Genomic DNA, 15023 nt, shown 5'->3' with positions numbered 1-15023 from the left:
TTAAGGAGCTAGAATAAACGGTAACATTACCGTTGGCCCGCGGGCCGTGTCTGCGGGCCGGCACGACGGGCCAGCACGGCGGGCCATGCCCGTGCTCGTGCCGGGCCTGGGAATTCTCAACCCTGTCCGTGGCACGGCCCGTGGCACGGGAGTTGAACTTCGTGCCGTGCCGTGCTTGAATTCGGGCCGTGCCGGGCTGCGCCGAACGGCGGGCCGTGCCGGGCGGCACGCGGGCCAACCCGGCCCGTGCCCAGGTTTACGAGGTAGTCTGGTCTAGCGGGAAAATGATTAGCACACTCTATGCGAGAGCACAATTATGTTCTTTTTACGGTATGTCAATATTAATTAAGGGTGTGCTAAAATCAATTCTTATCAGGGGGTGTATTAATACGGAGTAAAAACTCCGTATAAACAAATTCAAATCCAAAAATGGAAAAACTTGAATCCAAAATTTGGGTAAGTGGGTTTCAAATTTGATCCGAAAATATGCAACTTAAGTTTTATGTGGTCAGATTATTTATCAGAGTAACTCTCAACTATTTATAAGGATAGTATTATTTTATCTACCTAAAGTAACCTCAATTTATCATACAAGTAATATCAATTGTGTAGTAATAAAAATAATAATAATAAAAAAAAAAGTAATTTTACTTGTTCATTTGAGTAATGCCCTTTCTTTTGTTTTTACTACTCCGTATTAAAGAAACAATGACCTCTTTGTCAAAAAATTACTTTATTTTGACAAAAAAGAAAAGGCATTACTTGTGATAAAATAGAGTATATTTTTTTATGTATGCATTATTAATATTAGTGAAAGTGAATGTTACAAAGAGTAAAATGAGGCATTTATTTTAAAACGAATAATGGAGTATAGTAAAAGTACAATGACTAGAGTTATAACATCCAGAAACCTAGATCCCTAAATACAGTATGTTACTTGAAATCGGTCAGTATCTTATAATTATAAGAGATGACCCCTTTTCAGCTCAATAGTGTTCATCTAAGCTATTGATGATAGGAGTACTAAGCTAGCTCACAATTTTTATACTTCAATGTTGAACAACTAGTCACAACTCGTATATGTATTAATTTTCTAGCATTAATAAGTCATGTACTTTTTTTTTAACTACAAAGTGCGAGTTGGTATTGAGGAATAAGGGGTTATGGCGATAATCAAATAAGGAAGTGTCACACAAACGGATATACACATTTCGAGATTCATGACAAAGATACGTTCCTTGTACAATATGGAGTACTTTGTACATAAATATATACGAATATTTATTACCATCATTTATTACCGTAATAGTCATTTCTTGTTATTCAATCAAGTGGTCACGAACTTAGTTAATCAACGGTCGATATCGATGACACCCCAGCAATACTAAACCCAGGATAAACCTCTCCAAAGTCTCCAACCTACGGCTCAAATTCTAAGGCCATGACTGATAATTCCACTTGAGCAAGAGAATACAATGTGTGTACTACTATCCAAATTTAGCCTGTCCTTTTTTGTTGATATTTTCCCATTTGGTTTTATTTGTTCATTTAAATTGACACCCAAAATTTTCCAAAACAATAAAAATAAATAAAAATCAAATCTTTATTAAAAATAAATAATTTAATTTTTTTGATGTTGCTGATTCCGAATATCAATGACTGATCACTGAAAGAGGGGGGATGTTGGAGTGTTGAATAGAATGCAGAAGGAGAAACTTCGGGAAGTGTGATTTCAGAAGGAGGAGAGAGAAAGTAGAGAGAGAAAGCTTCACAGCCATGGAAGTTTCCGGGTTGCAATCTCAAAGGCCTGTTTGGTGCAGTCAAAGTTTTATAATTACTAGGCAAAATTCCCACTTAAATTTCAGACCTTTTACTGGTTTAGTCCCTTGCAAATCATCTTACAGATCTTTTCATGTAAGTTTCTTCCCTTATTTTTTGATAAAATTTAATCTTTTTTTATGGGTAGGTGATGAAATTTTATTTCTAATTTGATGTTGGTAATTGGTACGGAGTAATTTAATTTTTTGTTTTTGCAATGATTTTGTGATTTGGTAATGAATTTTTCATTTGATTGTCTTTGTTTCTTAATGTCCGATTTTAATAATGTGTAATATGTGATGTAGATGGTTTACATTTCAATGGTGAATTTCAGACATTGTTGTTGTGTGTCGGTTAACCGAGTGTATAGAAGGCCATAAAGGGCAATGATGCAGACGAGATTTGATTTTAGGCTCTGGGTACGACCCTAGGACTCTATGAGCCTAGTTAGCTGACATCTCACACGGAATTCCCATTTGATTCACTATTTTACCCTTTTGATAATTGAATAATGTTATTGATTTCTTTATTAATTTGTTTGTTTCATTTGTGAATGCTGTGTGTTTTTGTGGGTTCTTATTAGTTTAATGGCTTTTGAGTTGTTATGAAACTGTGAAAGTGTTTATTTTGATGATTGTGGCTAAATGTGTTCATATTATTGCACTTTCCAACCCCTTTTCATTAGTTAATGTGGGTGATTGGATGCCTTCTCTTGCATTAGCATTTGTAGCAGTGATCCTGCAAATATCGGTGTTGGATAATTGAAACTAATTGGTGCTGTCTGGTTCAATTTTGAGCAGTACTTCTTTGAGGTGATTTGTATCTGCATTGATTCATTGACTAAGAATTGTTTCTTGTTGCCCATTTTTATCCCAGTCTTATTCTAGGCGTCTACAGTACCCAAGGAATGGAAATTTCCGTCCGTGTTATGCCACTGGAGGTTAGTGTGTCTTCATTACTGTTTCCCATTTGAGATTAATTTCGGGAATACTTTCCTTTTGTATCCTCTGACTGTGCCTTAGCAATGCTTATTCTCCTTCATAGAATTTTCAAAGAAGAAACAGAAAAAATGGTCAAGGCCCAAAGGTTCTGCTCCCAAAGGATTTGTCCCAAAGGCTCCTGTTGGCACTAGCACACCAAAGAGGGATCAAACGGATGAAGAAGATAACAGTCCTTCAGTTGATTCGTCTCCTGAGCTTGGTAAAAGAGCATCTGATGTAGGATCTAGTGCTGAGAAAACTGAGAGATCAGAAGTTTCTCAAGTAAATAGAATTGGAGAACAAAGGGAGGATTTAACTAATGGGAAAGCTGGAAAGTCAACCCTAACCAAGAAAGCAGTAACTAATGGTAGTAAAAATCTGCTTAAGGAAATTGATACTGTTACAGGGTTTATCGGGGAAGGTAGAAGCAGTACTAGTGATTTGATTGATGAAACTGGATTAGAACCTGAGGATTTAGAGAGCAAACAAGGAAGTTCTACTGAAAGCAATGTGTTGGAATCTGAAAAAATAGTTTCTGGTACTGGAATAATTGATGAGAATGAGAAGGATAAAATGACCGAAAATGAAGCTTTAGATTTAGATAGAGGGGGTTCTGAGATTTTCGAGGACATGGCTTCAGAAAACAAGCAAAGCAATGAAGACAGATCTGAGGCTGAAACTAGAATGTTGGTATCAGAAAATAAGGTTTCTGATTTAACCCCTTACGAGAAAAAAGTAGAGGATATAGTTAGCGTTCAGGAGAATATATCTTTGATTAGCTATCCAAGTGTTGAATCTGACAAAAATGTTACTGACTCTGAAGTGCTGCCAGGATCTGAAACTCTCCTTAGCAATGAGAGGGAAACCAAAGAGTTAGATAGTAAGGAATTTGATGATGAGAGTGTTACAGAAACTGAGGTGGTGGGTTCAAGCTCAAGGGCTGCTATAACCACTGATGAGAAAAAACTGGAAGAGGCTTTGCGAAAATTGCAGTTGGAGATGGAAGCTCTTGAACGGCAGAAAGTACTTGAGGAAATGGCGGAGCATAATTTTTCCAAAGGAACCAAAGTTTTTATTTATCCGGAGACAGCAAAACCTGATCAGGATATAGAGCTTTTCCTCAATCGAAGTCTTTCCCCTCTGAAAGATGAACCAAATGTGATGGTCATGGGAGCATTTAATGATTGGCGTTGGAAATCATTTACCACAAAACTTCAAAAGAGCCATCTCAGGGGTGATTGGTGGTCCTGTCAGATTCATGTTCCCAAGGAAGCATACAAGATGGAGTTTATTTTTTTTAACGGGCAAGATGTTTATGACAATAATGACAAGAAAGATTTCCACATTATTGTGGAAGGGGGCATGGACTTGGATACTTTTGAAGATTTCTTGCTCGAGGAGAAACGTAGAGAGCAAGAGAACCTGGCAAAGGTAGAAGCTGAGAGGAAGAGACAAGCTGAGGAGCAGCGGCAAAGGGAGGAAGAGAGGGCTGCTAGCGAAGCTGATCGAGCACAAGCAAAGGCAGAAGTAGAGAAACGAAAAGAGAAACTGAGAGAACTGGTGAAGAAAGCCGTGTCATCCATGAATAATGTTTGGTTTTTTGAACCTCTTGAGTTTAAAGATGGTGATTTGGTTCGTTTATATTATAACAAGAGCTCCGGCCCTCTTGTTCATGCCAATGATGTTTGGATTCATGGGGGTCATGATAATTGGAGTTTTGGGCTCTCAGTTGTTGCCAGACTCGTGAAATCTGAGGAGAAAGAGGGCGACTGGTGGTATGCTGAAGGTATGATAGTGCTATAGTTTAATATTTCCTTGACTAAATTCACATATTGATGAAAGTTTCCACCTCTTTATTCTTTTCATTTTTTTGGGAAAGGGCGGGTAGCATATGCTAACAGATTATGGATTTTGCAATGAAGTTTGTCCAGTGGCTGCTAATAGTCCTACACCAGAACAGACTCCAAACATACCACTCTTATTGTACCTGCTGTGGCCTGTAAATTTAGGATAATAGAATTCATATCTTATAAAATATCAATCTGATAACTGAAAAGGTGTTCTTTACCATTGACAAATGTCTGAAGGATAGACTAGTGGTTTTTGTTGCTTCTTGTCTAAATTCTCAAGGCACCTCTCATTAACTAGATGCACTCTTTGTTAATTGATGATATATTCTTGTCTGTTGGAGTTTTCTATCTGTTTGCAGTTTTAAGCATTATTCTTAACACAGTAAATGATTGCTTATGCTTTTCCTACCAAAGTAAATCTCACTTCAGTAACATTTAAATGCATTAGGAAGATAAAGTCCACCCATGCCTAAGTAGTGCACATTTATACTCCCTCTGTGTTTTAATAAGTGTTACCCTTACCAAACGTGGCCGTGTTTTAATTAGTGGTACACTTTCCTTTTAGCAAAAGGCTACATTTTAATATTATATCTTTCTCCTTTTATGTCCCCACCTAAACTCACTACTGCGGAGTACTTTTTAATTATTTCTTTCCTTTCACATTCATACTTTTTAATAAACTATTAAATCCACTATATTTCTTTAACAATTTTTTAATATTCTAACTACCCCACTTACCTTTTATTATAAATATGTGCCGGTCAAAATGTAACACTTATTATAACATGGAGGGAGTATTGTGATTTGACTTTTTGAAAATCTTAATTGTACTGTGCTAGCTTGGGATCACTGTTTAAATGAATCAAAGCAGGTGACAAAAGCCTATGATCAAAACCAAGTGAGTTTCCAACTGTAAATCTATTGGCAATAAGAGTAGCTCATCCCCTCCTGCTTACAATGTGTGACAAACTAACACACACACTTGTATCTAACCGTGCAAATAACTAAAATTAAGAAACAACACAATGAAGATCGTCAACAACAAAAGGGATGCACAAGCCCAAATCAAAATAGCATCTGAAAAGTGTACATGTCCAGCCAAACCATTTGATACCAAATGTTGAGAAAATCCCTTCAACAATACCCAATTGAGGTTCCATCCTAGAAGCAATTGAAAATAGGAGTAACTCACATGGCTTATTAGATAGCTCACCATTTCTACTTCCAATGAGGGACATCTCAAGTCACACTCGCAGATCCACTTGAACCCAACAATTAGGGCTACCTGAAACTAACGAAGTGACTGCTGCATGTCTGTAATCTTAACGTGAAAAAGTCTGCTGCTAATATTGCCAGTAGCTCTAGTATAGATGAACAATGTGGAGCTCTGGTCAGTTGCAAATCCCCATTGCATTATATTTAAGGATGTGTTATTGCATAAACTCATATAGCACTAGATAGAAGTGCTAGGAAGAGGATCTTTGTGGACGACCACAGGAGAAATCTTGGGTCATGCTGCTACTTTCATCCTTTAAATCAAGGCTTAGGCATTGTTGTTAATATCTGGAAATTGGAATTTGTTCTGCTTTTGCCAGATTATACCTCTATTAGTCTTTATCTGGTTTTCAATCTGATTACAGGAAGTTTGGTACTCTTGATTTAGAATCTTTCTATGCCTGGAAGTTGTAAGATTGAAGGAGTATGAAACAGAGATTTTGTTTTCTATTATAGGTCTGACCTATAGAATTTTGTTTTCTATTATAGTACCTTCTTATTCAAGTAGCAACATATATACTTTTATTAAATATGAGACACAAACTATAGTCCATTTGTATTTTTCTGCTTATTTCCCTGAGTGAGCATGAGGGAAATTATTTTTGGTCAATTGAAGAAGTGCTATGGTAGTTCTTATTGTCCTACAAGTTACAATCATTACTCTATATGGTGGTGACGTCACTTTCAGACTAGCGAGGCTTATACTCCTTGTTTGTAGTTGGAAACTGGGAAAAGTAAACTAAGGTGGTGAGCTGGTGACCGTTAACATCTGAGAAATCACTTTGTTTTGTCTGTCAGTTCCTGTGCCCATATTTTATATGCATAACAAACTGACTAGAAGGAAATAGTGACTAAAAGGAAAGAGTTGTTTCCCCTTGCATTGATACTGCATATGGACTAGAAGGAATGAACCAAAAAGATCAATAAAACTGTGCTATAAAAGTAAATGCTTTCAAAATGTTTATAATTTACTATACTGATGCATTTGTGTGCATCTTTGTATAGTTACGGTTCCTGATCAAGCAGTTGTCTTGGACTGGGTTTTTGCTGATGGGCCACCACAGAAGGCTTCCATATATGATAACAATAAGCGCCAGGATTTCCATGCTGTTGTTCCCAAGTCCGTGCCTAACGAACTATACTGGGTTGAGGAAGAACTGCGGATATACCAGAGACTTCAGGAGGACAGGAGAGCAAAACAGGAGGCCTTACGTGCCAAGGTGATTACTTTGTCATTAAGTTTCATCATAATTCTAGCTTTTTACTTTAGAGTTGTTATATTGGTACTGCAAATAATGCTGTAATTGACAACATATATTTCCTGGCCTTTTAAAGAAACCATCTACTAGCTATCATCGTGCTGCAGTAAAAGCATTAAATGCTAGAATTTTTTTTTCTTTGAATGGACAGTTTTCTTGGGAAAGGCCATAAATCTACCACCCCGTGTCCCCGTCTATGTCCCCTCAAGTAGTCTTCACCATAGTAGGAGCTTATCAGTGTTATTTGTAATTCATCGTGATACCTGGAGAAATAGGCAATACACCTCTATCTGCTCAAAATCTAAACATTTGCTGGAGACTGGAGAGTGCTCACCTAAGTCTTTTATGATCACAGCATGTAGTATAGAAGTAATGGACTTAGCAGCTATTGCCGATTTTAAAAATATGTGAGGGTACAATGAAGAGTTGAACAAATGATGTTTGGAGTCCTCTGGTCAGATGAAGCCGGGTTTCCCTGGTTGGTGTTATTGAAGTTTTTGATTTGGATGTGTATAGATACACCATACACGTATCGGTTACTTTTTTACATGTGTCTAGAGTTCTAGGCTTTAGATACCTGTCTTGATTACCTGTGCCTTTTTCTCTTCATCTCCCCCCCCCCCCTTTTTTTTGGAGGGTGGTTGTATTGCTAGTAAGAAAAGAAATTACAGGTATTACCATATTAGTAGACTGATGTTGCCTGAAACAGTCATTTTACAACTAACAGTGGACTTGTTTTATGGCACCTTCCTAGAAGCTCTCTCTCTCTCTCTTTGTCTCTCTCATCCCCTTACCTGTAATTGCTTTGTACTGCATGTTACCTGGCCTTGTTGACTGACATCAGTAACATGTATATTCTATAAAAACAATGTTGTTCTATGCACAGGCTGAAAAAACAGCTCGCATGAAGGCTGAAACCAAAGAAAAAACTTTGAAGACATTCTTGCTGTCTCAGAGGCATATTGTTTACACTGATCCTGTGGATGTAAAAGCAGGACAAGATGTTACTGTGTATTACAATCCCTCTAATACTGTTCTGAATGGGAAGCCAGAAGTTTGGTTTAGAGGTTCCTTTAATCAATGGACCCATCGTAGAGGTCCATTGCCCCCTCAGAAAATGTACCCTGCCGAGAATGGTACTCATGTCAAGACAACTGGTAAGCTAAATCAACTGCTATTGTACGATTAATTTTTATTCATGGATACATTTTCATGATGTTGGCTGTGTACTTTGACCTCTTTGTTTCTTCACGTGTCTAGTGAATCCTTGAAGGATTTCGCCGTTGAGAAAATTTCTAGCCACGTTATATGCGTCTTTTTCTATTATTTTTCTGAGACAAGAAAACGCCTCTCATTTCAGAAAACTTCTTTTTTTTTTTTGTTTTGCTGATGCACATTGTGTCATATATAATTGAAATTACATGCTGTTTATTTTGTATTGGATGGGTGACTGACATTTCTTGTACATGTGAACACTGATGCTGTCCTGATCTTTGTATTTTAGTTGTACTCTTTGTTCTCATGATTGAACTCTGTCTACTTAAAATGGTTTTTTTTATTTTATTTTATTTATTTTGCTATGAATTAGTTTGCTTGTTTGCAATTTTCCTTGGGAAAGGTTGTTGACTAGTACATCCATTGTTGATGTTACTAGGGGAGTAAAGCGCTCATTCATTCATTTACCTATATTTATTATTTAAAGGCCGAGTTCAAGCATGAAACAGGAGTTGCTTTTGCCATTGATATTATAGCACTCGATATCTCCTAATGCAAAGTTCTCTTTGTAGTCAAGGTGCCATTGGATGCGTACATGATGGATTTTGTTTTCTCTGAGTGGGAAGATGGTGGAATTTTTGACAACAAATTTGGTATGGATTACCATGTACCTGTCTTTGGTGGGATAGCCAAAGAGCCTCCAATGCATATTGTTCATATAGCTGTCGAAATGGCTCCTATTGCTAAGGTAAAATCTTCACTAAGTTGATTCTTTTTTGATGCAATTTCAACCTGTGCATGCCAGTGTATGTAAGAAGTTAGTGGGTTTTTGCACACAACCCCCCCCCCCCCCGCGATAATCTGTCTTCGGGCTACAATAATAGTGATACATAAGATTATATTCCCGTAGAGAATTAGAGATTGTGGTTTCACTAGCATTTTGCTATAATCTGAGATAAAATCAGGTCTATATGAGCAATTACTCAAACAAACAAACCAAACTTCTTGAAGGAAAGTATTTTTTTATTATATTGAAGTATCTATTGTGCTATAGACTCTTAAATTACATCTGCATTATACAATTATCTGAAATAAGATCGGGGTCAATATAAGCAAGTACTCAAACACATGAACCAGATTTATGGCCTCAAGCCATTGTTAGAGAGTTGTGAGCTAAACTCACTATTTGAGAGTAATAGCCTCAAGCTATTACCTCTATCATTTGTAACCATTCCACAATTATCAATCAATAGTAAAGCTTTAATCTTTATTAATTCTTCACATTTACTCAACTTACAAAAAATCAGATTATATAGCTCACTCAAGAAGCAATCTTTTCATCTCTATTTTCCTGTTATTTGTGTGACTTAAGTTAGCAGTAAGCTCAGTCCATTACACAAACATACAAACTTATAATCTGAAATTGATGCAGGTGGGTGGCCTTGGAGATGTTGTGACTAGCTTGTCTCGTGCTGTTCAAGATTTAAACCATCATGTTGATGTAATTCTTCCAAAGTATCAGTGCTTGAACCTTAATCATGTAAGCCACTTTCCAATGTTTCTTTATGTTTATTCTTACTGTCTTAATTAGAATGGCTTTATAAGCTCACTAAAACTTCAAACATCTCCTTCACAAATTGTAGAAATTTTGGTTTTAACTACCTTTTGTTTGCTGAGCTTGGTAATTAACTGTCTTATAAGTTATATTGCTACAAAATGTCCTAAAGCTTATGATTTTTCTCTCTGGTAACGGATTAGTCATAAATCATAACTATGCATGGGGCGTCACAAAATACAACTCTATCTCCACCCCTGCCGTCGTCACAGCCCCCAGTACTAACTCCAGCAGTCCAGCCACCGCTACCGTAGGGCCTCGCCATCGTCTTGCTAGCCTTTCTTCTTCCCTCTCTCCCATTCAATATTCATGACTTCCCAGTTCCTATCACCATATCCTCACTCCTTACAACCCTCCTTCAATTTTCATGGTTCGCCCTATATTCCCCTTACAATAGCCAACCAATTGCAGGGGCTACAGTACTTGCTGGAAGAGGGGGAAGGGATGGGCAGTGGAAGGGGAACTACTGGAGAAGGGCAAGTGAGGGAGAAAGGGAGAGGGAGGGCATTAGGTCTTAAACAGGTCTTTTGTTGGAGGGAGAGGGCAAGTGGAACTGTGGAAGGGAATAATAACTAATTTTCAAAAGCAAAATATGTTAAAAGCCAGATATACCAACTTTTATTTTACATTCTCAGTATTATTTATTTATTTATTTAATTAATTTTTTTTAATAAAGTATATGCATTTTCATCATTATATTGCAACAGGTGAAGGACTTCCATCACGCAAAGAGCTATTCATGGGGTGGTACTGAGATAAAAGTTTGGTTTGGGAAGGTTGAAGGCTTGTCTGTCCACTTTTTGGAGCCTCTCAATGGGTAATTGGCAAACCTTTTGTGCTCTTGTGTTTATGCCACTACTAAAATTTCAGCAATTGCTAGCTAGTGATAGGAAACAAAAATAAACAGCAACTGTTGTATGTGAGGCCTGTGGTCACTGGTCAGGATATGATCAGTTTGAACCTAATTTGCTAGAGTCAATACGAAGAGTTTTTGAAAATACTTTTAGAAAAACGTTCTGTAATCTGTACAGATAAAGTTTGGAAATTGAAAAGCAGTAAGCATGTAAAAGCTACTAGATACTGCCTGAGCTTCTGATAATCTGATGAACTAAGACCAGTATTTATGCCACATCTTTAATACTGAGACTTCACTTTATCTCCTTTTTGCTACATATTTGTATCCACGCTATAGAGCCTTGGCTCTTGGGATTTGTATGTTTTTTTTTTCTTCTCCGTGTGTGACTCTCCTTTTAAAATCTCTTCACTTTTCAGCCTTTTAAAGGTGAAGTGTAGACTCAGGACTTCAAGATCTTCTCTTCATCTATGGTACATATATTTAAGTGATCGAGTGTTACAAATCGTCTCATAGTTCATGATGTAAAACAGCCATCTTCTTTTTTATGGTCCTTATCCAGCTTAGCAAATAATCACATTATTGAATGAATCTAGGGCAGTACTCTCTCTATGCTAAAAATCTGGCTCTTTTCTAAGAATGTCATTTATACCATTGTGCTTAGTCTTTAGTGTTTGGCAGCCTGTTGTAGTCTCTGTAAATACTATTGTATATGATTTGATCATTTGCCATGGCTCTTTTCCTTGCTTTGGACAGATTGCTCCAGACTAATTCTGTCTATATTGGTAAAAATGATGGCGAAAGATTTGGTTTCTTTTGCCATGCTGCACTCGAATATCTCCTCCAAAGTGGATTTCATCCTGTAAGTTCAGAGCTTTGACTTTATTGAATTGCTATTGCTGATTCTTTGATCTCTGTCAGTTTTACTGCCATGAGTTTTTTTTGTCCTTTTATCTGTAGCCTTCCTCAGTAATGTATTTTGTCACAAGTTAAGTTCTCTTTTAGTGCACTATGATATCTAAACATATTCCGTTTCTTCATAGATGCAATTTTGTAATTTGTTCACCTGGTGCAGGATATAATTCATTGCCATGATTGGTCAAGTGCTCCAGTGGCATGGCTGTATAAAGAGCATTATGGGCAGTATGGTCTTACTAATGCTCGTGTTGTTTTCACTATACATAATCTCGAGTTTGGGGCATACTTCATTGGAAGAGCAATGGAATATGCAGACAAGGCTACAACTGTGAGTCTATACTTGCCTGTTTAACATCTTGTTGTGTGGCTGTGGCAGCTACGATCTCTGAGGTCAAAGAATTTGGGGGGAGGGGGGGTCATACTGTGGATATTTGCATTACTCTTTTGGTTTAGCTATGCCTACGCAAGTGATGGTGGTTTTAATTTATATATATTATCATTTATCAGGTTTCAAATACCTATGCAAAGGAGGTTGCTGGAAATCCTGCAATTGCTCCTCATTTGTACAAATTTCACGGCATATTAAATGGGATTGATCCAGATATATGGGATCCTTTCAATGATAAGTTCATTCCAGTAAGTAATTCCTCTTCATTTAATCTGGATTTTTTTTCCCCAAAAAGCTTAAGTGTGCTTTTGTTAGTCGTCTTATCAATTATTTTCTCGAACTTACTGAGAAATGAAGGTGAATAATTGGGCACTGATAGAATTTCTTATTTATGAAGCATCTTTGATTAGGATTTTGTTCTACTGATTCTAAAGCTTGAGACAGCAATTTATATGACTCAGATCTTACTATATTTCCCCTTGTCCATCAAAACTCAGCTTCTTAATCTGACATATATGCATGATGTATATAACATCAGGTAAATTACACATCAGAAAATGTTGCAGAAGGTAAAAAAGCAGCTAAGGAAGCTTTACAACAAAGGTTTAGCATAAAAAAAGGTGATTTCCCATTAGTGGGAATAATTACTCGTTTAACTCATCAGAAAGGAATCCATCTCATCAAGCATGCCATTTGGCGCACTATAGAACGTGGCGGACAGGTCTTCCTCCTATTTATCTTGGTTCTTTTCTTAATAATTGTTGCTTGGTTTGTCGCAGTCAGTCAATTTCAGTGTTCTATGGTTTTAGGTTGTGTTGCTGGGCTCTGCTCCCGACCCACGCATACAGCAAGAATTTGTTGATGTTGCAAATCGATTGCATAATATGCATCATGACCGTGCTGGCCTTTGTTTGAATTACGACGAACCTCTTTCACACTTGGTATTTGATCATATAACTCAATTGCTTGCTCTTTTGAATTGTCTTCTAGTAACTGAATATAATGTGCATGTAGACTTACTAGTCACATTAAACTTCTCCGTAGATATATGCAGGTGCAGATTTGATTCTTGTCCCCTCAATATTTGAGCCATGTGGCCTAACCCAGCTTGTTGCTATGCGATATGGTTCAATACCAGTTGTTCGCAAAACTGGAGGTACAAATCTTCTCGTATTTCATACTCGTCATCAACATAAATAGTTTATTAACTATGTTATTAAGTTATGTAATCTTCTTGTGTTTTCTACATTGGTTCTATGGTGAGATAATTCTTCAAGTTATTTGCCTCCCTTATGTTTCTGGTTTTTGATTCCCTGTTCAATTTGATATCAGTGGAAAGCTGAAGTCATGTCTTGGTTTTATGTTGGTTTCAAAATTTTCATTCATAAATCATTTTGTTACTGTGTGAGATATCCAGCCTTTGTATCATGCTATGTATTTGCAAGCTTACAACTATACCTCAATAGTCAATATGTTAAAACTGTCAATGTCTACTCATGTTTTTACAGGACTTCACGATACTGTATTTGACGTTGATCATGACGTAGAGAGAGCAAGAGCACAAGGTTTGGAACCTAATGGATTCAATTTTGAAGGAGCTGATCCTGCCGGGGTAGATTATGCTCTTGATAGGTGAGTAATTTTCCATACTTTCTCAAGTAGCAACAATTAGAACAAACTAATAAAGTCTAAAATTGGTGAGGTTATTCTTGCATTTTGTAAGCTTTTAGTCTAATAAAGTCATGTAGTGTCCAAGCATCATCTGAAACCACAAGTTCATAATTACGTATTTACATGTTCTAGTGACATAAGGAGGTCCTAGTGACATAACTTACAGACCCTGAATTCGTTGCCTTCCTTGCCTCGGAATTTTCTGTGTCAACATATCTTGTGCCTTGGCACCTGCACCATGTCATTCTTTCTTTATGATATTATTTTGGTAATATACAATACAACATTGCTAGCCTCCTGCCCATTTCCCCCTCTCAAGTCCCCAACCAAATTAAAATTTGATCCCATAACATGAGATTTGTGAGGCCAATGGACTACCAAGGTCTTCTGCTGTACGATATATAGTTAAAGGATGCTTACTTTTTGATGAAATTTTCAGGGCTATATCAGCTTGGTATGATGCAAAGGAATGGTTCAACACATTGCGCAAGCGTGTGATGGAACAAGACTGGTCTTGGAATCGGCCTGCACTAGAGTATATGGAACTTTATCACGCAGCATGGAAAAACTGAGGATCTCACTCTGGCTTAGACAAAAGGGGTTTAGGACATTCTACAGATTGTATAGGTTCAACCATATTTTGCTGATAAGTTTTTGTTCACTCAAAAGCTTCTAGTTCTCCATATTATTTCATATAAGGTGCCAATATAGTCATAATAATGTTAAGTAGCAGAATTCTAGGCATACACTTTAGCATACCATAAAGGAACAGTATATGATTAAAGCTATTTATACTGCTTCAAAATATCAATAAAATGATTCATTCTTTTGCTAAAAAAAAAAAAAAAAAAAAACATTTTATCATTTCATCTTTCATCTTTTCTTCTTTTGGACTTTGTTTTGGAATCAAGTGACCTTATGAAAGTTTATTTTATTGTATACTACTCCATATGTATGACTTTTATTATGGTTACAATGGCCCCAAAAGTTTGGGATCCCCACCTTCCCCAAAACCATAAAACCATTGAGCTCGCACTTTTTTTTTAAGGAAATATAAGATAGATACTTTATTATAAATCAGAATTCACTAAAATTACAAGATTGTGTGGAACGGACTCATGCAAACAAATTTCATGCAATTACGAGTATCCCATCTTGCCACAAGGTAGGCTACAATGTTA

General features: G+C 36.9%; 1 protein-coding gene across 1 annotated transcript; it reads left to right on the top strand.

Annotated features, from left to right (window-relative positions):
• Positions 1 to 1540: 1540 nt before the first annotated feature.
• On the top strand, positions 1541 to 14695 carry LOC110731330 (starch synthase 3, chloroplastic/amyloplastic-like). The gene is made up of 16 exons (XM_021911181.1): positions 1541 to 1914; positions 2695 to 2758; positions 2863 to 4584; positions 6929 to 7143; positions 8069 to 8339; positions 8970 to 9145; positions 9830 to 9937; positions 10720 to 10829; positions 11622 to 11727; positions 11941 to 12111; positions 12291 to 12419; positions 12710 to 12892; positions 12981 to 13112; positions 13216 to 13327; positions 13680 to 13803; positions 14282 to 14695. The coding sequence occupies exons 1-16, from the start codon at positions 1777 to 1779 to the stop codon at positions 14412 to 14414; spliced, it is 3894 nt and encodes a 1297-aa protein (XP_021766873.1). The 5' UTR covers positions 1541 to 1776; the 3' UTR covers positions 14415 to 14695.
• The last annotated feature ends 328 nt before the right edge of the window (positions 14696 to 15023 follow it).

The sequence above is a fragment of the Chenopodium quinoa genome, unplaced genomic scaffold, assembly GCF_001683475.1.
Source record: "Chenopodium quinoa cultivar QQ74 unplaced genomic scaffold, ASM168347v1, whole genome shotgun sequence".
Taxonomy (NCBI): Eukaryota; Viridiplantae; Streptophyta; class Magnoliopsida; order Caryophyllales; family Amaranthaceae; genus Chenopodium; species Chenopodium quinoa.
This window is presented reverse-complemented; position numbering and strand designations above follow the sequence as displayed.

What these genes read in the sequence shown, in the direction of transcription:
- LOC110731330 (XM_021911181.1), top strand. Translation starts at nt 1,777, where the DNA reads ATGGAAGTTTCCGGGTTGCAATCTCAAAGGCCTGTTTGGTGCAGTCAA. An exon ending in CATCTTACAGATCTTTTCAT is followed by an intron (nt 1,915 to 2,694) that starts GTAAGTTTCTTC and finishes TTTTTATCCCAG; the next exon opens with TCTTATTCTAGGCGTCTACA. An exon ending in TCCGTGTTATGCCACTGGAG is followed by an intron (nt 2,759 to 2,862) that starts GTTAGTGTGTCT and finishes TCTCCTTCATAG; the next exon opens with AATTTTCAAAGAAGAAACAG.